The sequence below is a fragment of the Heterodontus francisci genome, chromosome 7 (assembly GCF_036365525.1).
Source record: "Heterodontus francisci isolate sHetFra1 chromosome 7, sHetFra1.hap1, whole genome shotgun sequence".
Lineage (NCBI taxonomy): Eukaryota > Metazoa > Chordata > Chondrichthyes > Heterodontiformes > Heterodontidae > Heterodontus > Heterodontus francisci.
In genome coordinates, this window is record NC_090377.1 from 51,269,464 (window position 1) to 51,294,104 (window position 24,641).

At 45.2% G+C, this 24,641-nt stretch overlaps 1 protein-coding gene across 20 annotated transcripts in view; it reads left to right on the forward strand.

Annotated features, from left to right (window-relative positions):
- LOC137371703 (mucin-13-like) overlaps positions 1-24,641 on the forward strand; it is a 146,883-nt gene that overhangs the window by 117,658 nt on the left and 4,584 nt on the right. For all 20 annotated transcript variants that reach the window (XM_068034507.1, XM_068034499.1, XM_068034501.1 and 17 more), the window contains 3 exons: positions 15,570-15,681; positions 22,041-22,078; positions 23,416-23,497. In XM_068034507.1, coding sequence (XP_067890608.1) covers positions 15,570-15,681; positions 22,041-22,078; positions 23,416-23,497 — 232 coding nt within the window. The remainder of the gene's footprint in view (positions 1-15,569; positions 15,682-22,040; positions 22,079-23,415; positions 23,498-24,641) is intronic.

The following is a 24,641-nucleotide window of genomic DNA, read 5'->3' on the forward strand; positions in this document are numbered from 1 at the left end:
CATATTGAATGGCGGAGCAGGCTTGATGGGCCGTATGGTGTAGTCCTGCTCCTATTTCTTATGTTCTTACTGGCATTGCTTAAAGGTGCAGTCATCAAACTTGCCAGTAAGGTAATTTAGAATAACTTCTGCTATTGCAATGTTCCTGGAGGCACTGTGGATTGCTTTTGGAGGTGTTGAGACTTCCTGGATTTGGCAAGGACTGCATCCTCACAGGGTGTGTGGAGGATTTGAAGACCTGTCCAAACAAAAGCTGCAACAGGTATGGAAACTGCAGTGCTTCTAGGTTTGCAGCATGCCAGCGAGATGGAGCAGGGGCTGTGGGAAGACAAGCTCTGCCAAGCTGGAACTGGATGGAGGGACGGCACAGTGGCGCAGTGGCTAGCACCTCAGCTTCACAACTCCAGCAACCCGGGTTTGGTTCTGGGTACTGCCTGTGCGGAGTTTGCAAGTTCTCCCTGTGACCGCGTGGGTTTCCTCTGGGTGCTCTGGTTTCCTCCTACATGCCAAAGACTTGTGGGTTGATAAGTAAATTGGCCATTGTAAATTGCCCCTAGTGTAGGTAGGTGGTATTAGAATTGAGGGAAGGTGGGGATGTGAGAGGGAAATGGGATTAATGTAGGATTAGTATAAAATGGGTGGTTGATGGTCGGTGCGGACTCATTGGGCTGAAGGGCCTGTTTCAGTGCTGTATCTCTCTATGATTCATCCATGCTCCTTAACAGTGACAGGAGGTTGTCTGGCAGGTCAGGCAATGCACCCAGCATCTCGGTATGCACCCTTATCAGTGTTTTCCTATATGCTGACTAAAACAAGGTCCTCATCTGATGCCCCTGTAGCAGAATTTATCTGCAACCTCACACTCCGGTGAGCTGGCACACAAACCATCTTTTCCCCTGCCTAGCTGCAGCCCATTCATACTCAGTGGCTCACGACATATAGATCCCAATTGCATATGAGCCTCTAAGGTACATGCTGTGCCAATATCTGAGCTGGTGGCTGCAAGTGTGAGATCAAGTGACGGGGCCTCTTCATCAGTGCTGGGCAGTTGATCTCTCCTCCTTCTGAGTGAGCTGTGGCTGGGTAGGCAGCAGTTCTTGGATATCTGAAAGCAGTAAATCAGAAAGGAGAAGATTGAGGTGAGAGAAGGGGTGTGGGTCGGAAAGCAAGAGGTCCATGACCACACCATCTGCAGCTTGCTGATCATACCAGAGAGTAGGATGATGGTGAGCCAGAAATTGAGAAGGAGCATAATACACGAGCATACTGTCATCCTCAATATTCCTAGATACCATAGACTCTATTGCAGCTGGTCTCATGATGTGTAGAACCATCTCCTCCATAGGATTTGGGAGATGCAGGCATTCCTGTCGTCCACCAGATCTGCCCTGCTCCCTTCTATTGTGTGCCACCTTGTTTGCAAGAGAGAGGGAAGAATGTCAGTGATTGTGTTGCGCTGTCTTTGGGTGATGTGCCTTCCACAGCTGAATACCTGGAGATATGTGGAAGCAGTGGGAACTGGATGTGAGGCTGGCATCACTGGAATATGTGTGAGGATGTTATGCCTGAGTGCTGAGTGCCAGGAAGTACTGCTGGGTGAGTGATGGGGATGTGGTGCATTGAGAGGCATGAGAGGTTGGTGGTGTAGTGGGTAGGAGATGTCAAGTGAAGATGCATTCTCGACCTTGAAAACCTGCATGAGGTCATGAAACGTCTTGTGGTACTCCTGCCTAGTCCTCGAGGACAGACTCTAGGAGTTGACCTCACCTGCTCCCAATCCTTCTGAGGGTGGTCCTTGGGGGCCTCCTGACCCCTTGCGGAAACATGGCATCTTTCCTCCTGACCACCTCCACCGCTAAGCCTTTCTGTGCTGTATCTGTGAATCTAGGAGCCTTCTCTCTTTCCTGGGGCTCCATTTGTGCAGCTTCTACAGTCAGCCAGAGTTAGGCCAAGTAGCCAACAGCAGCCCCCTTCCACTAGGTGCACCTGTCCTGTAAGAGGGACAGACTGTCTTTAAGAGGAGCAGGGTGGTTGCATAATTACTCTTGAAGTGCATTCACTGTTGTTATATAAGACAAATGCAGCAGCCAAATTACGCAGAGCAAGGTTCCATAACCTACATTGCATACATTACCTGTTTTTGATTATGTTCACTGAGTGAAACATTAGGGCCAGGATGACCTCCTTGCTCTTCTTCAAATAAGGTAATAGGATTTGTTTCATCTGTTTGAATAGCATCTTCATTTAATTTCTCATCTGAAAGACAATGCTTTCACTGAGGTAGCACCTCTCAGTATTGCGTTGGGTGTCAACTTAAATTATGTGCTTCAGTGCTGGAGTGAGGCTTGAACCTACAACTTTCTGAGCTAGACGTAAGAATGCCACCAACTGAGCAAAGCTGACATATGTTGCTACAATTGAATTGAAAGATATGGGTATAGCATTTAGTGTTCCCCTTGAGATTGATGGAAGGGAAGGAATCACCACAACCCTCACTGTTTATAGCTGTGGAGCCTTCCACGCCCGTAGAGTGGACTTCTGTAATATAAGCCACTTAAAAGTAGTATTAACGATGTATCAAACAGGTGATTTATCCATTGTACAGCAGGGTGAACATAATCATTATCTTCCTACTGAACAGTAACAAAAGCATGAAAAGACTGCCCAATATCATTCCATTGCAATACCCTGTATTCCCTGTGGCTCACCACTTGAACTCCTCTTTTCTTTCATTCTCTGGCCTCTCATTTATGGGCTTTTATACCATTCCAATGAAGCTCAACAGAAACTTCCGAAACAGGGGACAGGAATAGAGGTGGGGGACCCATAAAATTGCATTAGAAGGCAGGAGGTGAAGTGCCCGTCACATTCCCACACCTTCCAATTTAGCCTTCCCGTCCCAGGCCAATTGAGGCCCTTATGTGCCTCTTCCTGCCTCCACCTCAATTTAATAGAAGACGGAAGGGTCCACTGCTGCGGGGAGATGCTGCTAGGTAAAACCTGGCAGCCTCCTAGTGGGGTTGGGGGCTCCCTCCTTTGGAGCAATCAGAGACAGTGTCCCCAAATACGGGTATTAATTTCCTGCCCACCGTTAAATAGCAGCGGGGTCTGACGGAGGGCCGAGACAGGGTCTTCCCCCACCAGGATCCCCAGCTACCTCATTCTTCCAGACACAAGACCCTCGGAACATCTTGCCATTTCCTGGACTGATCTCACAGCCGACAGCCTCCTTTGCATACTGGAAACAGACAAGCAACTCACAAAATGAGGCTTAATGGTTAAATTCTTCCAGATTTCCAAATCACATGGCTGCTCCATTAACCTTTCTCATGGATATCTTGAAACAGCAGAAATGGGCTCAGGTTTTTTGACAATTGCAGAATTCCCTAAAATCCAGAGGAAGAAGCTTTTTAGAATCTGTGGATAAACAGAAGGGAATAGGCAGAGGCCAATTGTGGAATCTTCACCATTTCCAAAGCTGTGAAGTCAGGCATTACTGAACTTAAGATCTCCAATGACAAGATAACTCATTAGATGCCCTGCAGAATGAAGCACTACATGAGTTACCTTGTCTGTAGTGCTCTAACAATTAAATTAATTAATTCTGACAAGAGATTAAAGACAAGAAATGCTGGAACCACTCAGCAGGTCTGGCAGCATCTGTGGAAAGAGAAGCAGAGTTAACGTTTCGGGTCAGTGACCCTTCATCGGAACCTGATGAGTGGTTCCAACATTTCTTGTTTTTATTTCAGATTTCAGATAGCTGGTGCTCTAATAGACCTAAATAACAGAGTGAACTGGATGGGAAGAATGGCTTTTTCATTTCTACTTTATTCTATCTTCTTTTGCTGTTGATATATCAATACAATATAAAAACTCCATTATTGAACTTTGTTTCAAGAAAAAAGGAAAATTAAAAACTTCCATCCTTATTTTAAGGAACGTACTGGTGAGACTACTTGCCCACGCAGCATTATAGTATCCTAGAATTTAATAGCACATGAGGTGGCCATTTGGTTCATTACACCTGAGCTGAGTTTCTAAGAGAGCGAGAATAATTCACTTTGTCTCTTTCACCTGACCTTTCCCCATACTCTTTTAAACTTGTCTTTTCCGGATATTTATATTATTCCCTTTAAAAAGCAATTATTGTAGAAGATGTCCTAACATACTCTTCATGAAATAAAACCTCTTCTAACCTCTCCCTTTGTTCTTTCTTGATGATATTAAATTTATGCCCTCAGCATACAACACAGATTTGACACCAGCACTGCCAGTTTGGAGCTCAATGCTCTAGTTGACGCCTTCTCTTAACCTCGCAAGGCTAAACACATGTTAAACAGCAGGAAGGATCCCCACCACCCCACAGTTTTATTTAACAAAGAACAAAGAACAAAGAAAATTACAGCACAGGAACAGGCCCTTCGGCCCTCCAAGCCTGCGCCGATCCAGATCCTCTATCTAAACATGTCGCCTATTTTCTAAGGGTCTGTATCTCTTTGCTTCCTGCCCATTCATGTATCTGTCTAGATACATCTTAAAAGATGCTATCGTGCCCGCGTCTGCCACTTCCAATGGCAACGCGTACCAGGCACCCACCACCCTCTGCGTAAAGAACTTTCCACGCATATCCCCACTAAACTTTTCCCCTCTCACTTTGAACTCGTGACCCCTAGTAATTGAATCCCCCACTCTGGGAAAAAGCTTCTTGCTATCCACCCTGTCTATACCTCTCATGATTTTGTACACCTCAATCAGGTCCCCCTTCAACCTCCGTCTTTCTAATGAAAATAATCCTAATCTACTCAACCTCTCTTCATAGCTAGCGCCCTCCATACCAGGCAACATCCTGGTGAACCTCCTCTGCACCCTCTCCAAAGCATCTACATCCTTTTGGTAATGTGGCGACCAGAACTGCACGCAGTATTCCAAATGTGGCTGAACCAAAGTCCTATACAACTGTAACATGATCTGCCAACTCTTGTACTCAATACCCCGTCCGATGAAGGAAAGCATGCCGTATGCCTTCTTGACCACTCTATTGACCTGCGTTGCCACCTTCAGGGAACAATGGACCTGAACACCCAAATCTCTCTGTACATCAATTTTCCCCAGGACTTTTCCATTTACTGTATAGTTCACTCTTGAATTGGATCTTCCAAAATGCATCACCTCGCATTTGCCCTGATTGAACTCCATCTGCCATTTCTCTGCCCAACTCCCCAATCTATCTATATTCTGCTGTATTCTCTGACAGTCCCCTTCACTATCTGCTACTCCACCAATCTTAGTGTTGTCTGCAAACTTGCTAATCAGACCACCTATACTTTCCTCCAAATCATTTATGTATATCACAAACAACAGTGGTCCCAGCACGGATCCCTGTGGAACACTAAAATAAAAGCAAAATACTGCGGATGCTGGAAATCTGAAACAAAAACAAGAAATGCTGGATTCACTCAGCAGGTCTGGCAGCATCTGTGGAAAGAGAAGCAGAGTTAACGTTTCGGGTCAGTGACCCTTCTTCGGAACTGACAAATATTAGAAAAGTCACAGATTATAAACAAGTGAGGTGGGGGTTGGGCAAGAGATAACAAAGGAGAAGGTGCAGATTGGACCAGGCCACATAGCTGACCAAAAGGTCACGGAGTAAAGGCAAACAATATGTTAATGGTGTGTTGAAAGACAAAGCATTAGTACAGATTAGGTGTGAATATGCTGAATATTGAACATCAGCAAGTGCAAACCTGAAGAAAAACAACCTGAAAAAAACAGTGGGTAAGCAAACTGAACAAACTAAGATGAAATGAAATAAATGCAAAAAAAGATTATAAAAAATGTAAAAAGGAATGCAAAAAAAAAAGGAAGAAAAAATAACTAAAAATGACTAAAAATGAAAGTAAAGTGGGGGGCTGTCATGCTCTGAAATTATTGAACTCAATGTTCAGTCCGGCAGGCTGTAGTGTGCCTAATCGGTAGATGAGATGCTGTTCCTCGAGCTTGCGTTGATGTTCACTGGAACACTGCAGCAATCCCAGGACAGAGATGTGAGCATGAGAGCAGGGGGGAGTGTTGAAATGGCAAGCAACCGGAAGCTCAGGGTCCTGCTTGCGGACTGAGCGGAGATGTTCCGCAAAGCGGTCACCCAGTCTGCGCTTGGTCTCCCCAATGTAGAGGAGACCACACTGTGAGCAGCGAATACAGTATACTACATTGAAAGAAGTACAAGTAAATCGCTGCTTCACCTGAAAGGAGTGTTTGGGGCCTGGGATAGTGAGGAGAGAGGAGGTAAATGGGCAGGTATTACACCTCCTGCGATTGCAAGGGAAGGTGCCCTGGGACGGGGACGAGGTGGTGGGGGTAATGGAGGAGTGGACCAGGGTGTCGCGGAGGGAACGATCCCTTCGGAATGCTGACAGGGGAAGGGAGGGGAAGATGCGACTGGTAGTGGCATCACGCTGGAGGTGGCGAAAATGGCGGAGGAGGTGTAGAGCGATTGGACCTCCATCCCCCACCAGGATGGTTTGAGGGCTCTCCGCTTCTTCCTGGAACAGAGGCCCAACCAGTCCCCATCCACCAACACCCTCCTCCGCCTGGCTGAACTTGTTCTCACATTGAACAACTTCTCCTTCAACTCCTTGCATTTCCTTCAAGTAAAAGGTGTCGCTATGGGTACCCGCATGGGTCCTAGTTATGCCTGTCTTTTTGTGGGATATGTCGAGCATTCTTTGTTCCAGTCCTACTCAGGCCCCCTCCCCCAACTCTTTTTCCGGTACATTGATGACTGTATCGGTGCCGTTTCCTGCTCCCGCCCCGAACTAGAAAACTTTATCAACTTTGCTTCCAATTTCCACCCTTCTCTCACCTTTACATGGTCCATCTCCGACACTTCCCTTCCCTTCCTCGACTTCTCTGTCTCCATCTCTGGGGATAGGTTGTCTACCAATATCCATTATAAGCCCACTGACTCCCACAGCTACCTCGACTACACTTCTTCACACCCTACCTCCTGTAAGGACTCCATTCCATTCTCCCAGTTTCTCCGTCTCCGACGTATCTGCTCTGATGATGCTACCTTCATTGACGGTGCTTCTGATATGACCTCCTTTTTCCTCAACCGAGGTTTTCCCCCCACTGTGGTTGACAGGGCCCTCAACCGTGTCCGACCCATTCCCTGCACCTCTACCCTCACCCCTTCCCCTCCCTCCCAGAACCGTGACAGGGTTCCCCTTGTCCTCACTTTTCATCCCACCAGCCTCCATATCCAAAGGATCATCCTCCGCCATTTTCGCCACCTCCAGCGTGATGCCACTACCAGTCGCATCTTCCCCTCCCTTCCCCTGTCAGCATTCCGAAGGGATCGTTCCCTCCGCGACACCCTGGTCCACTCCTCCATTACCCCCACCACCTCGTCCCCGTCCCAGGGCACCTTCCCTTGCAATCGCAGGAGGTGTAATACCTGCCCATTTACCTCCTCTCTCCTCACTATCCCAGGCCCCAAACACTCCTTTCAGGTGAAGCAGCGATTTACTTGTACTTCTTTCAATGTAGTATACTGTATTCGCTGCTCACAGTGTGGTCTCCTCTACATTGGGGAGACCAAGCGCAGACTGGGTGACCGCTTTGCGGAACATCTCCGCTCAGTCCGCAAGCAGGACCCTGAGCTTCCGGTTGCTTGCCATTTCAACACTCCCCCCTGCTCTCATGCTCACATCTCTGTCCTGGGATTGCTGCAGTGTTCCAGTGAACATCAACGCAAGCTCGAGGAACAGCATCTCATCTACCGATTAGGCACACTACAGCCTGCCGGACTGAACATTGAGTTCAATAATTTCAGAGCATGACAGCCCCCCACTTTACTTTCATTTTTAGTCATTTTTAGTTATTTTTTCTTCCTTTTTTTTTGCATTTCTTTTTACATTTTTTACAATCTTTTTTTGCATTTATTTCATTTCATCTTAGTTTGTTCAGTTTGCTTACCCACTGTTTTTTTCAGGTTGTTTTTCTTCAGGTTTGCACTTGCTGATGTTCAATATTCAGCATATTCACACCTAATCTGTACTAATGCTTTGTCTTTCAACACACCATTAACATATTGTTTGCCTTTGCTCCGTGACCTTTTGGTCAGCTATGTGGCCTGGTCCAATCTGCACCTTCTCCTTTGTTATCTCTTGCCCAACCCCCACCTCACTTGTTTATAATCTGTGACTTTTCTAATATTTGTCAGTTCCGAAGAAGGGTCACTGACCCAAAACGTTAACTCTGCTTCTCTTTCCACAGATGCTGCCAGACCTGCTGAGTGAATCCAGCATTTCTTGTTTTTGTCCCTGTGGAACACCACTGGTCACACGTCTCTATTTTGAGAAACTCCCTTCCACTGCTACTCTCTGTCTCCTGTTGCCCAGCCAATTCTTTATCCATCTAGCTAGTACACCCTGGACCCCATGCGACTTCACTTTCTCCATCAGCCTACCATGGGGAACCTTATCAAACGCCTTACTGAAGTCCATGTATATGACATCTACAGCCCTTCCCTCATCAATCAACTTTGTCACTTCCTCAAAGAATTCTATTAAGTTGGTAAGACATGACCTTCCCTGCACAAAACCATGTTGCCTATCACTGATAAGCCCATTTTCTTCCAAATGGGAATAGATCCTATCCCTCAGTATCTTCTCCAGCAGCTTCCCTGCCACTGACGTCAGGCTCACCGGTCTATAATTACCATGGATGATAACAACTTGCAGATTAGTTATTAGTCGTTTTCTTCTGGCTATTGATTTAATTCTGCAAGTATTTGGTGTTTTCCATAGTTGTTTCAAGTTGCAAAGGGCTACCGTGCTGCCTTCATGGCTTCTGCACAAACCAGTTGTTTCTAGAGATGGGTGCACAAGTGGGCCTTTCCCTTGGACTAGAACATGACTGGGAAAATGAACTGGGAGAATGAACAAAGGCCACGCAGAGCAGGACAAGCTGAAAGAGGGAGGAAAAGGGCAGAAAAAAGGAAAGATGGCAGCAGCTGCCTGGGCTGAATGTGAAGAGCTAATTTGAATGAGATACCAGCAACCGTGACCCCAATTCCCTGCTCACCAACAGTCCCACACTCCTTACCTTCCCTGTGTCATTGACCAATGAAATCATGACATATTGCATACAAATGTCGAAAATCGCCTTTGTGGATTCCCTTAGTGCCTGTCAGTGGAGGAGACGGCAGATGGCCTTGGAGGATGACCTCAAGCAGCTCTGTGCCTTGAAGGCCCGGCTTCTGGCTGCATCATCTCAGCATGGGCAGCAGCAGTCTGGGCTGGCTGGCCGAAAGGCAGCAGAAAGGGCACAAACAGAGTGGCAGAGGTGGAAGATGAATGATGTAACACAGAGAGGACAGCAGATTTGTTCTCCATCGGGCTACTGCTACTTCCCCTGGGTGGTGCTTCAGCAATCCGAGTAATTTAGTAATTTGTTGGAGGACAGATTGCTGAACTGTTGTGATATCATGAAAGCCACTTTGAACATTGGATTCACAGGCTTAACAACAGCAGTATCAGTTTGCATGAGAGCAGTCTGATCTTGCATGGCAACAAGCTGACCCTGCATGACTTCAGTCTGAGCTTCCACTGTAGCACTCAGACACAGAGTGGCTTCTGTTTCTGACTTAATGGAAACTGAGACATCGGCCATCAGATGCTGCATCGTAGTCTTTTATTTTATTAGTTCCTGAGATGAGAGCATCATTGGCAAGACCATTATTTATTGCCAAACCTCAGTTGCTCTTGAGAAGGTGGTGGTGAGCTGTTTTCTTGAACCGCTGTAGTCCATGTGGTTTACCTACCTGCAGTTAGAGAGGGAGGTCCATGATTTTGAACCAATGACAATGAAGGAATGATGATATATTTCCAAGTCAGGATGGTGTGTGACTTGAAGAGGAACTTGCAGGTGATAGTGTTCCTATGCATCTACTGTCCTTGTTCTTCTGGATGATAGGGATCGCAGGTTTGGAAGGTGGTGTCAAAGGTGCCTTGGTGAATTGCTCCCACTGTTGTAAATGGTGCACGCTGCTGCCACTGTGCGCCAGTGGTGGAGGGAGTGAATGTTGAAAGTGGTGGATGGGGTGCCGATCAAGCAGACTGCTTTGTTTGGTTGGTGTCAAGCTTCTTGAGTTACGTTGGAGCTGCACTCAGCCAGGCAAGTGGAGTATATGCCATCACACTACTGGCTTGTGCCTTGCAGATGGTGGATAGGCTTTGTGAGGTCAGGAGATGCGTTACTCACCACAGAATTTCCAACCTCCGACCTGCTCTTGTAGTTGGATCCAGAAGTATGCAAATGGTGTTGGTTTCCACTTCCTCCACTGGAAAGAATTCAGGACCAGGCTCTGCATAAAGCCTTGTTCCAAGTTTGTGCCGAGCTCCCCATGCTCTTTGACATTGTATGCAGGTTTTTCCGGCAGGCAATGCACCACGCATTTCATTGTGCATTTCCATCAGCTTTCTTTGGCAACCTGCCCCATCAAAGTCCTTGGCTGAGTCCTTTGCATCAGAATTTGTATGATCTTGGCCTCTAGCGAGCTGGCATTTGCTCTATCCTTGCCCCCTGTCCTAACTGCAGACCACTCATGCCCAGTGTCTCACCATTTGCAGATCTTTCCTCTATGCTATCTGTTAAATTACACACAGCATCTGAGCCACTGGCTGCAAGTGTGAATTAGAGTCTTCTTGCTGGTCCTTCACTGCCTGGACAGCTTGCACTTCTTGGATATCTGAAAGGAGAAAGGCACTAGGATAGTTTGAGTTCCGATGAAAGGTTACAGACCTGAAACATTAAAGCTCTGTTTCTCTTTCCACAGATGCTGGTAGACCTGTTGAGCATTTTCAGTATTTTCTGTTTTTAATTCAGATTTCCATCATCTGCAGTATTTTGTTTTTACACAAGGATAGGGTTGTGGTGAGCAGTGTGAGGGAAATTAAGAGGTACATGCTTGCATCTTGCAGCTTGTAACTCAGAAGAGACTGTGCAAAGCGAAAAGAAGGATTAGGTATGACGATACTGTCATCATCAATTGGTTCAGCCTGCCTCTGGATAGGGGCTCAGCACCATCTAATAATGGCCAGCACCATCTCCTCCATGGGGATTATAACAGAAGGTTCCCAGCCAGTAAGCTGTTGCTGCTTATGGTTTTGTGCCACCTTGTGCTCCAAAAGAGACGGAAATATGTGAGTGAGTGTTGTGAAATCTGTCTTGGTAATTTGGTTGTCATGGTTGAATATCTGGCAGTGTGTGCAAGCTGTGAGATGTGGGTGGGAGGCTTGTGTTGTGATATCACTTTAAGTACTCCACACATCTTCACAGGACATGATGTCATCCAGCATGTGATCAGTTCATTGGCGCTGTGTAAGACACCTGGCACATGCGTATGGTAGAGCTTTCTTGTAAGTGTGTTACTTCGTGTTAAAGAACCCGCAGATTAATAACCCTCATCTTAAGTTTGTTTAGTACCTTATTGCTGCATCAAAGCAATAACACATCAGCTTGCAGCAGTGTCAAGTGTGTGAGCATGCAGTGGAACATATGAATGTTAGGTATGAGTCCTGATTGATAGAGATTGTTGCAAGGTGAGTGATGGAGTGTGGTGAATTGAGGAGTATCTGAAAATAATGGTGCAGTTGGTGGGATAGGGCATTTGAAGATGCAGTCACTGATCTTGATCATTCATATCAGGCCTTTGAACTTCGTGTGGCACTGCCTCCAGGTCCGAGGGGCTCGACTCCTGTCATTGCCACCATGTCTATCTGCTCCTACTGCCTTTTGCGCATGTGTCTGGAGAGTTTCCTGGCCCTCTGCAGGTACAGGATATCTCTCCTACTTTCCACTTAGGTCTCCAGTGCAGCATCCAAAAAGTTAAGAGTTCACTCTCTCTCATTTTGTGCACATTCTTCATTTTTTTTCCCAGGTCAGATTCACTTTCTTGCACAGCTATTGCAGCCACAATGCACCTCCTCTTTAAGTGGTGCTGGCTAGCTTTAAGAAGTGCTAGGACGTTATGATTTCAATGAACAGGCAGCACTAAGTTTTCATGCTGCCTGCATTGCAATCAATGGGCACCATTTAATCATGCGTTGTGATCCCTGCACCTGGTTTCGGGGACTATCTAATTTAGTCCCCAGGGAGTACTGGCATTCCGGGATGGGGGTTGGGGGGAGGTGCTGTTTTATGGGTGAGATGATAAACTGAGGCCCTGTCTGCCTATTCATGTCGATGTTAAACGCCTATGGCATTTATCTAAAGAAGAGCAGGATGTTATTCCAATGTCCTGGCAAACGTTTCTTTATTCCTCAATTGATGCCACTAAGTTGCATTAACTGGTCATTTGTTTCACTGCTATTTTGGGGACCTTCCTGTGTACAATTTGGCAGCTGCATTTATCTACATAGGAACAGTATCTACACTTCAAAAGTAATTCATTGGTTTTAAAGCATTTTAGCACATCCTGCAATGAAAGGCACAATGTAATTGCAAATTTTGTCTTGCCTTATCAAAACCCTCATAATTTTAAGCAGAACTACTGTGCAGATTTGAGTATTATGAAATAATTGATCAAAGAAGGTTAAGAACTTTTGTTATTCTAATGAACAGAGCTCTGGTGTCTCTATTTTCATAACTGAAACCTTTCATGGTTATCATCTTGGTGAATCTTGTCTATACCCTGTCCATCACTTTGAGATCTTTCCTAAAGTAACATGCATATAATTGGACACAATACTCTAACTGCAGCCTATCCAATGATTTGTATATATTTAGGATTACCTCTTTGCTATTGTACTCAAGACACTATTTACAAAACCTAGGATCTATATGCTTTTATACAGCTTTAGCAACTTATCCTCCACCTTTGAAAGATTTGTGTACCTGAACCTTTAAATCTCAAGGAGTCGCTATTCTTTTTAAAGTTTTACCATTTAGTGCATGAGAGAGAATTTCTATATCTGAATGCACATAGCATTCGAAACCAAACAGATGAACTGATGGTGCAAATAGAAATAAATAAGTACAATCTGATATCCATTACAGAAACATGGCTGCAGGATGGCATAGATTGGGAACTGGATATTGAAGGGTATATTTAAGAAGGACAGGAAGCGAGGAAAAGATGGAGAGGTAGCTCTGTTAATTAATGCTGTTGTTAGTACAATAGAGAGGGATGACCTAGGTTCAGGAAACTAGGATGTAGAAGTGGTTTGGGTCAAGATGAGAAATGATAAAGGCAAGAAGTCACTTGTGGAAGTAGTGTCCAGGCCCCCTAACAGTAACCACATGGTACGACACAGTGTAAAGGAAGAAATAATGGGTGCTTGTCAGAAAGGTACAACAATAATCATAAGGGATTTTAATCTACATACAGATTGGAAAAATCAGATGGGCAAAGGTAGCCTAGGTGAGGAGTTCATAGAATGTTTTTGGGATAGTTTCTTAGAACAGCACATACTGGAGCCAACCAGAGAGCAGGCTATACTAGACCTGGTATTGTGCAACGAGGTAGGATGAATTAGTGACCTCATAGTGAAGGCACCACCAGGCAGCAGCAATCAAAATATGTTTGAATTTTATATTCATTTTAGGGGAGAGAAAAGTGGGTCCAAGACTAGTTTTTAAACTTAACTAAGGACAATTATGAGTGCATGAAAGCAGAGCTAGCTAAAGTGAACTGGCAAAATAGGTTAAGGGATAGTTCAATAGAGATGCAATGGCAGTCATTTCAGGGGATATTTCAGAATACACAGAATAGATACATTCCAATGAGAAAGCAAAATTCCAAGGGGAGGACCCAGCATCCGTGGTTAACTAAAAAGTTAAAGATAGTATCAAACTTAAAGAAAATGCATGTAACTGTGTAAAGATGGATGGCAGGTCAGAAGATTGAACAACTAAAAGTTTAATGAGGGAAAAATTAGAGTATGAGAGAAAGCTGGCAAGAAATATAAAGACAGATAGTAAGAGTTTCAATGTATATTTTAAAAAGAAAGTTGACAAAGTGAGCGTTGGTCCTATAGAAAGTGAGTTTGGGGAATTAATAATGGAAATGCAGGAGATGGCAGATGAATTGAATAGGCATGTTTCATCAGTCTTCACAAAAGAGGATACAAGTAACATCCCAGTATTAGCTGCAAATCAGGAAATGGAAGGGAGGGAGGAACTCAAAGAAATTACAATCAGCAAGGAAGTGGTACTGAACAAATCTTTGGAGCTGCGGGCTGACAAGTCCCCGGGTCCTGATGGACTTCATCCTAGGGTGTTAAAAGAAGTGGCTAGTGAGATAGTTGATGCATTTAGATTTGGGGAAGGTTCCATTAGATTGGAAACTAGCCAATGTAGCTCCTTTATGCAAAAAGGGAGGGAGACAGAAAGTAGGAAACTACAGGCCAGTTAGCTTAGAACTGTCATAGGGAAAAGGAGCATATTATCGAATTAGTGAGAGATTGCAGAGTTCTCAGATGCAGAGAGATCTGGGTGTCCTGGTGCATGAATTACAGAAAGTTAGGATGCAGGTACAGCACGTAATTAGGAAAGCTAATAGAATGTTATCATTTATTGCGAGGGGAATTGAATACAAAAGTAGGGAGATTATGCTTCAGTTAAACAGAACATTGGTGAGACCACAACTCGAGTACTGTGTACAGTATTGTTCTCCTTATTTAAGGAAGGATGTAAAGGCATTGGAAGCAGTTCAGAGAAGGTTTACTAGACTAATATCTGGAATGGGCGGGTTGTCTTATAAAGAAAGGTTGGACAGGCTAGGCTTTTATCTGCTGAAGTTTAGGAGAGTAAGAGGCAACTTGATTGAAAAATAAAAGCTCCTGAGGGGGCTTGACAGGTTGGATGTGAAAAGGATGTTTCCCCTTCTGAGAGAATCTTGAACTAGGGGTCACTGTTTAAAAATAAGGGGTCACCCGTTTAAGACAGAGATGAGGAGAAATTTTTTTCTCTCAGAGGGTTGTGAGCCTTTGGAACGCTCTTCCTCAAAAGGCAGTGGAAGCAGAGTCTTTGACTATTTTTAAGGCAGAGGTAGATAGATTCTTGATAAGCAACGGGGTGAAATGTTATGGGAGTAGACAGGAATGTGGACTTGAGGTTACAATCAGCTGAGCCATGATCTTATTGAATGGCAGAGCAGGCTTGAGAGGCTGAGTGGGCTACTCCTGCTCCCAATTTGTGTGTTCCAATGTTCAGCATGTTTGCCTGATCTTCTAACATAACTTTGGCAGAAGATTAGCAAAAATCTTGGAGAAAAGGCATAAATGCGATTTTAACTGGGGTACACCAAAGTTACAGTTAGTAGATTGGGTGAACCAATCCTGACAGAAATTCCAAGCATATCTGTCCTCTCCTATTCATCCTTCCAGAATGCATCACCCCACATTTTTCTGCATTAAATTTCATCTGAATTTTATTTAGCATTTCTATATCTGTGAAATAATTGGTTAATCTAAGATCCAAATGTAGAAAACATTTAAATTATGTTTGAAAATGTCAGTGGCTTCAGTACCACTTACAGTAATTTTCTTTAATACCTTCAGATTCATGCTATTTGAAATGCAAAGAATTAAATGAACACTGTGTTCCACAAGGTGAAAGCGTTGCTTGTGAATGTCAGGCTGGATATAAAAGAAACAATGGCAAATGTGAAAGGTTAAGTATGAATAATTAGCATATAAGATTACTTTTATTTTACACACATTTTTTCCCTTACAGGCTGTTCACCACACATTGTCATCCAGCCAGTGAAGGAATACTGGCTGGAACACAATGGCTGTATACACTGGGATATCTTCTCTGAACAGGATTTATGATTCCCGTCGGGAACCCATGCACAGCAGCAAAGCTTGTATACAATAAAAACCATGCTGCCACAAGGAACATTATCAGCAAACAGTGGGCTGAATTTAGTGAACCCGTTTGGAGTGGAAATTGGGGCATGGGGGGGTGGGGGGTGCAGAGAATAGCTTTGGACGTGTCCGCCCAGCAATCCGATGTAATGTCATTGGTTCTGGATGTAGTCAGTGGTGGGAAAGCACTGAGGTGGCATCGCCACCCCAACACGATAGACTGGCATTTAAATTGTAGATCTGTTACTTATAATATATTTGCATGCAATTCATCGCGATTCAGTGGGGGGCTTGGGATTAAATAGACGATGGGCAGCCATCATGTGCCTTCGGATTCCCAGCCATTGAAAGGTGGCGGCACTTAGGTAAGGGCTCAGTGCCACAACGGGTAGGCAGCCATAACCAGCAATGGATAGGGGAAGAGGGGGGAGCGGAGACCATTGTCGGCCAGCAGTGCTGCGCACTCTGCACGGGTGGGTTTAGTCTCGAGTGGCAGTACTGGGTGGGTTGGTCTTAGGTTGTCAGCACAGGTGGCCATACTGCTGGGTGAGAGGGTTGGCTACCAGCAAAGGTGGGCACTGAGGGCCTTCAATGCGTCAGCGGAGAGGAGTAGCAAAGTCAAAGATGCCAAGGCAAAACTGTCTCAGCAAGGACGATGCTCTGGAAGCCCACTGATCACCTGGCATGGCTCATACACCCTGTCTTTTTAGACCCCTGTGGCATGATGCAATGTCTCCAATATGAGGTGGGCCAGGAGCAAGCTTCAACTGCCTATGAAGCTCCACGATAAGAGAAACAGCAGTCGGCCATGCCAAGAAGGCTGCTGCATTCTCCACTAACTGCAGCTCTCCAGGGAGGCGATCACTGACTTATGCGCCATGGTGCAGGAAGAGTTGCAACCTGTGGGGGTCACCCTGTGCCAGTGGCCCTGAAGATCATAGTAGCATTCAACTTTTACGTGTCTGGATCTTTCCAGGGATCCACTGGGGACATGTGTGGGGTCACCCAGGCAGCAGCCCACCACTGTTTCATGGAGGTGACCAATGCTCTGTTGAAGAGGGCTGGTAACTATGTCAATATACCCTGACAGTCAGGCCGAGAGGGCCATTGGTTTTGAGGCAGCGCTGGATTCATCCGGTGCAAGGTGTGACAGATTGCATGCATGTGGCCATCAAGGCTCCAATGGACTATCATCAACAGGAAAGGCTTCCACTCTATCAACATGCAACTGGTCTGCAACTACCAAAAGCATTTCCTGTGTGCCTGCTTCCCAGGAGACTATATGTGTGCAATTCCTCCTACATATTTCAATAGCCCCCAGGTGCCACAGTTTTTCAGTCCCCCCCCACTCACCATCAGGGATGGATTCTCAGGGTCAAGGCTACCCCTTGAAGACATGGCTACTGATATCTATGAGAAACCCTCGCACTGCAGCAGAGGAGAGGTACAGCATTTGCCACAGCTCTACCCGAGCGACCATCGAAGAGGCCATTGCATTGCTGAAAATGAGACTCTGGTGCCTAGATTGATCCAGTGGAGCCCTGCAGTATGCTGCAGCAAGGGTTCCGTATGTCATGGTGGTCTGCCGTGCTTTGCACAATCTAGCAGTTTAGAGGAAGGAGACCTTGCCTGAAGAGGACATGATTGATCACCACTCCTCAACCAATGAAGAGGACACAGAGGAGGGTGATGAACAGGCAGCACTGGATGTTGAACCCTGTGCACCGGAGGCCAGGCACATTGAGTGACGGGCCAAGGAGGCTAGAGACAATCTCCTACTTACCTGCTTCCAGCCACCATGATGGCCTCTCATAGTGAAATCAATAAAGACTCACCTAAATGCACTCAGTCTTTTCTATTTGGGTTCCACGCCTAGCACCCAGTTTAACCACGCGCTCCATATGAGACACTTACTAAAGGAGGGCTGTGCCTACATTGGCAGCCCCGTAAGGGAGAATAGTGAAATCAGCATCTCGAAATAAAAGCATGAAAGAATAAGCATTTTCCACAATGAATATTAACTTCAATAACAAAGAAGCTTTACAACACAAAACAAATGGCAAATGTCCAACACCGGTGAAACCCCAAGTGTGACCCTGATTCTAAAGCCGAGCAGAATCCCACTGAGAAAAACATATCCGCGCTGATAGAAGGTGCAGGAAAGTCACGTGATGGTGCATCCTCTGACTGCTGTTCCCCTTCTGATGTAGTTTCCTGGGGACGCCGACCTGCATGAGAGAACACAAATATGTGTGGGGTAGGCTGTGCAGATCTCGTCATGAAATCCATGCATGATGTGGATCTCCAGAAGTGTGTTGGATGTCGATTGAAAATGATCCTCACTCTCTTGCATGAAAAATCCAGTCTCATCATTTGTCATTGAGGAGCTACCCTGGGTCCCCACTAACTCCATTGCTTTATTGTCAGCTGCTGATAGAGGCTATGAGGTGCATTTTATTAGGTTTCCGACGCCGGGAACGGTGGCGGGAGAGGGCATGAAGATCGCAACGAATGAGGCCCGCCACTGACCCTGACGCCGGCAGGCCCTGTCCCAATCTCAGCAGCGAGGCCTTGTGGCGGCTGCCCCGCCCCTCGGTGATGGGACCTGCATTATAATATGCAAATAGGTACTTACCATTGATTAATATGCAGGCTGCAGTGATTCTGCCAGTAGGTTGAGATATTCATTCCGGCTGCCGACAATGCCGTGACTTCGAGTCACCGTTCAGGGAAATGAGGCGCTGCTCCTGTGGGAAGGGGGAAGGAGGTACATTTCTCAGTGCAGGAGTGGGGAGCGGGATCGAACTCTTCGGATTGGTTGGGTGAGGGGGGGGTGCGGTGATGGTAAGGGGTAAAGGACAAAGGTTCCGAACTTGTGGCGGGGAAGGTCAAATTTTCATGGTAGGTATGCTGGGCGGGGGCCGCAGGAATGATTTGGGGGGCGCTGGTGGAGGAGGGCATGGAAAGATTATTTTCATTTTTGTAAACTTTACAGTTAATGTTCCTTTCAAATTTAAATATTCATTGAGGCTGTAAGCTCTTTAAAACTGTTGCCAGGGACAGATCACCCGCCCACTCCATGTCATTGGGGGAGCAGCCGCCCCAGCCGTGCTAATGAGCTGCTGCATTTGGAATCATGGTGGCTCTGCACTGTGGGCCCAAGTGTGTGCGGACTGCAAATTTTTCCGCCCGCCACCTATTTTAGCATCGGGCTTTTAAAATGCAGCCCTATATGTCTGAAATTCCTCTACCAGTCCATGAGGTCTCCCAGTTGTTATGGGCGTGCTTGTCCTGCAAGTGGAAAGAGGGAGATATAATACTTCACAGGAAGAGCTACACGACAGTTGTACTAGTGGCAGCCCCTCATCCTCTGCTGGGGTTTGCGATAGGGCTCATCTCTATGTCAGTTCTCAGGGAGAGGTAATGGGGATGAGCTTCGTAAGATTAGGGCGGCACAGTGGCGCAGTGGTTAGCACCGCAGCCTCACAGCTCCAGGGACCAGGGCTCGATACTGGGCACTGCCTGTGCGGAGTTTGCAAGTTCCCCCTGTGACCGTGTGGGTTTTCGCCGGGTGCTCCGGTTTCCTCCCACAGCCAAAGACTTGCAGGTTGATAGGTAAATTGGTCATTGTAAATTGCCCCTAGTGTAGGTAGGTGGTAGGGATTATGGGATTACTGCAGGGTTAGTATAAATTGTTGGTTGGCACAGACTCGGTGGGCCGAAGGGCCTGTTTCAGTGCTGTATCTCTAAATAAATAAAAAGATAGTGGCCTGTGCCATGCATCTGGCAGGATTTAGTAATGCCTATCCCCCTTGCCAGCGTCTCTGTGGTGCCTCCCTCCCCATGTCCTGCTTCCTCACACGTAGCCACATGCAATCCCCAAAAAGGAGAGTGGTATGGAGCAATCAACTTGGCAGAGCGAAGGGAGGGCATTGACTCTCCCCATGCACTGCATGATGTTCAACGGGTCACCCCACAACTGCTGACCTCCTCTGTGATCTCAATCCAGGCTTGCTTAGTCAGGTGGGAGGACCTCTTCTTGCCATCCATCTTACCTCTCCTTTGTAGCCTGGAGGAGAATCTCCAGGGAGGCATCGCGAAACCATGAGGCCACCCTGTGTCTTGCCTCTGCCGTACTGTGGCGTCCTTGTACGGGGTTGAGGGGTCCAGGAGCCACTCCAACACCAGTTTCAGCAGTAAACAGCAAATGACTCAAAGGCAGCAATGAAAGCAGGGCTGACAGGGCTTTAAATATGGCACCAACACCAGCTCTGGAGTCAGCTAATGCTGCATATGGCACCTTGAATCCCACCCCCTCACGTAGTTGGATTGGCCCTGCACCCTCATTATTATAATTAACTGCTCACCAAGTGATTGTGATGGGCCATCTGTAGCCATGACGAGCGGCGACAGTACGCACTTCCAGGTCCACCACCAGAAACCATGATGTGAACACTAAATCCAGCCCATTCAGAGCACTGAAGCAACACCTCTGTTTTATGAACCATTCGGAGCAGCTTTGCAATACATCTCTGAGAGGATATCCATATTTGTGCCTGATGCATCCCCCACATCTCTGCTATCATGAGGGATCAGTTCCTACCACAACCTGAGCAACAAGTGAACGAGGAGTTGGAAGAGAAGGAGAAGGTGGAAGATGAAGAGGAGAAGGAGATAGAACAACCACCAGAACCCTTATTTTCCCAAACTCTCAGAGATCATCTCATTGAGGAACATTTCACCGAAATCAGCCCTCCCATTCCCCAACAGTCCTACAATCCTTACCACTTACAACCACAATCTAATTGTCTTTCTTCACTCCAGATTTATGGCTGTTGTCTTCACTTCAGATAACCTTGAAGGATGTCCACGAGCAGCTCTGGGCCAAGAGGGCCCCGTTGCAGACTGCAGCATCTTGGCATGAGCTGCTGTATTCTAGGCTGGCAAGTTGAGTGGCATCAGCAAGGGCCCTGCTGGACTGTCTGGTGGGAGAGCTGTCACCGTGAGATGCCTCTCCCATGGAGCCAAGGCCACTCTCCCGGGGCAGAGCCTCAGCACTCCTTAGGGCACTGTTGGAGACTGGAGTAATGTAATGCCTGGAAACCCCATGCAAGTGGCCTGCCAAGCAACAATGACAGCCAACTGAGCTGTCATGGCAGCAGTCTGGTTAAGTATGCTTTCTTAATTTGATCCAACTCTTAACTGATCAAATGCTTTTCATACTAAAGTATCTAATAAACCCTATAGAACAAGACTCTAATTATTAGTAGGAAGATATCTTACTATTTCTTTAGCTCCATGGTTTATAAAGTTCTTCCATAGTAATCCATTGGATTCTCATAATTAACATTACTTTGAGGCATTGACTGATTTGTTAATTTTCTTAAGTGTTTTTCCTAGTGGTTTTGGCATAAAAAATTCTTCACTTCGGTCACATTGTCACCACTGGCACTCTTGATTTTATTTGTTTTTGGTTTGAGCGGAATACTGGCAAGGTTGCATTTATTCCACATCTCTATTTTCCCTGAAAAGGTGGTGTTGTGCCAGAACAGCTGTCATCCTTGTGATGATGGTGCTCCTATCATTGTGCTCAGTAGGAAATTCTAGGATGTTGGCCCAGTGATGCTGAAAGACTGGTGATATATGTCCACATCAGGATGGTGTGCAACTTGGAGGGGAGGTTGGAGGTGATAGCGTTGCTATAACTTTGCTGATATTGTCCCTCTGTGATTGAACAGCCTGCTGAAAGTTACCATCAAAGTTTACATAAATGATGACACTTATGTGAAGTACCATACAGTGACTGTGCCAATAGAAAAGTATTCCGGCAAGGAGTTAACATCTTCAGGAAAAGAAAGGGGTGGAGAAAATGGAGAAAAAAATTACATAAAAAGTATTAATGCTTATGTTTTTCTGTTCAGGATTCAGGGAATTAATGTTATAGGTAAACAGATCCATTTGAGGTGGATTCCAAAAAAGAAATAAACACAGCATTTAAAACTGAATAAAAATGAATTATAGATACCCAATTTTTAACTATTTTGATCTTATTTCAAGTTAACTATTTTAGTAGGCCAAAATTAATTTGACTTGTTACATAGCTATGCTGTTGAAGCATCTTTTTTTTTACTAGTCTTAACTAATGTGTTTCTTTTCATTTAGTTGTCCGTTTGGCTATAATGGAATAGATTGCAAGGATGGTAAGAACTGCAATTAATAACTTCAAACTCACACCATGAAATGAAGGGGATGGAATTCTCTCATTAATGAAAGAGCAGTGCTTCACTGGTGCTGTTTGTGTGTGCAGAGTTAGCCCTTCAGAAGTTTCCTTTAAAGTACATTGTCAGAGCAGGGTGATGGGAGCTCAACTTTGCCTCTACTATGTAGCGTATCTGGCCTGTTAATGCTCTTTGCTGAAGTTTGTTTCAGAACAATGGTAAAGCATTTCCTAGCACTGACATCCCTCGCCTTGATGAGCAGCACAAAATTTACTTCCCAAAAATCTGAACCCCAAGGAATCGGCCCATGATATCTCAAAATGGACTTCCTTAAAAGGAATACGTGTATTTATAGTTAAAAAGATGAAGTACATGAAATGAACAATTTATAGTCAAATCAATTTGCTACACCTCATGGGTCATCATGCTCCACAAGACCATATTAATTGTGGTGTATGAAGATATGTGTGAGGAAGTCACATAATGAATTAATGGTCAATAACTGTAGCTAGGTGTTGCTAGTTTAAAAAAAAAACATCCATGTATTAGTATCCATCTTAAGGCTGTATATCTCAACAGCTCTGTTCATCTTGTGTTGGCGTACATGATATTCAACATAATAACCCTTTGACTGTATGAGGTCAACTCATCACTGAGGTCATAGCAGAGTCCAGTTTCTAAATTAACATTAGATTATATATCCAAACTATATTCAATTTATATAATTCCTCTTTATCCTGCTTTATTTTACTGATATACTTATAAACTGCTTAGCTACAAAATGGAAAGAAGAAATTAGAAGTTTGAAATGTGGAGAGGTTAGAGAAGCTGGTATTGTTCTCCTGAGAACAGAGAGGGTTAAGGGGAGATTTAATAGAGGTATTCAAAATTGTGATGCGTTTTACAAGAATAAAAATGAGAAACTATTTCCACTGGCACTGGTAATCAGAGGACATAGCTTTAAGATAATTGACAAAAGAATCAAAGGGTTGATGAGAATGTTTTTATGCAGTGAGTTGACATCATCTGCCTGAAAGGGTGGTGGAAGTTGATTACATAGTAAATATCAAAAGGGAATTGGTTATATACCCACTGAGGAAAATTTGCAGGGCTATTGTAAAAGAGTAGGGGAGTGAGACTAATTGACTAGCTCGTTCAAAGAGGCATGATTGGTCAAATTGCCTCCTTTTATGCTATACGTTTCTATGGAAGTTTATACAATAACATTTTACAGCATCAACATTGAGGTTCAAAGGTTTCAGATACAGTTTGTTACAGTTCATTTGATAATTATTTTAAAATGTACTTTTATTTTGCAGGATTTAAACTCGGTATTATAATTTTTGGTGTTATAGCTGGAGTTTTGATACTGAGTTTGATACTTGGATTAATTTATATAAGGTAAGATTATTTATTTTATCAGAGTCCAACATTCTTCATTATTGATGTACAAGAAAGGCCCCTATAAATGTACAGCTCCAAATTAGGTGATAAACAATTACTGGAGCTAATTCATATTCTTGCAAATATATTTCTGAAATACATAGCATTATTTCAACATACCTGTTTTCTGAGCAACATATTACAACATTAAAATTTCGTTAAGGTGATGTGACTTTAGGGATGCGGCCTGCCATGGAGCCAGACGTCGGAAGGGCCGGGCCCAATCTTCATGGCAGCAGCGAGGCTCCGTGGCGGTCCTCCCGTCGCCCAGCGGCAGGACCTGGATTAAAATATTCAAATTAAGACAATGCATACATTTAAATAAAATTAAAAGCAATCTTAGCCATGGGCTGCGATCTGCTGAATGACGGGCAGCACTCACGCGCCTTCACTTTCCCGTCTGGGGTATGCAGGCGCCACAGTGGTAGGGAAGTGGGGAAGCTTAAGATTTTTCGTGCAGGGTGGGGGGCAAACGGTGTCTAATTTACATCATTAGTGTAGGAGATGATGGGAAGGGGTGACCTCTGCACTTCGTTCAGTTTTGGAAGGCGGGGGGGGACGGTCAAGTGTGGAAGGTATGTGTTTTGGGAGTGGAGAGGGCAAATAATTGAATATTATTGGGAGGTGGGAAAGGGACAGCAGATTTTTGATCAGAACAGCGGGGGTGGGGGGAGGGTATAACCTTAAAAATGTAAATTAGCCAGCTGCCCTTTAAAAATGACGCCAGCGCACAGGCAGCTGACGCCACTGCCAGCTGAGAGCTCGCCCCCTTCGTGATTGTGGGGGAGGGTGGGCGATGGCCCGACTGGCATTTTATTGTGGGCGCCGCAAAGAAGATCGCGGCGGCATGCTGGCTTGCGGGTCACCATTTTATCCGCCTGCCGCCAGGCCAGCCCATAGTTTCTGCAGTAGCAGGAGGGCAGCCAGCACTGGAGAATTGTTAAAGTAATCAAAGTAATCAATAGTTTAATATAAACACAGTACTGGAGTATTCTCATCATGTAGCCTGTAATCTGTTGGAAAATACTGATCTTTCTTCTCAAGCACTTATGCAAATATAATTCAAATTAATTCCTGCCCAAAGTAGCCAAAAACAGCTGAT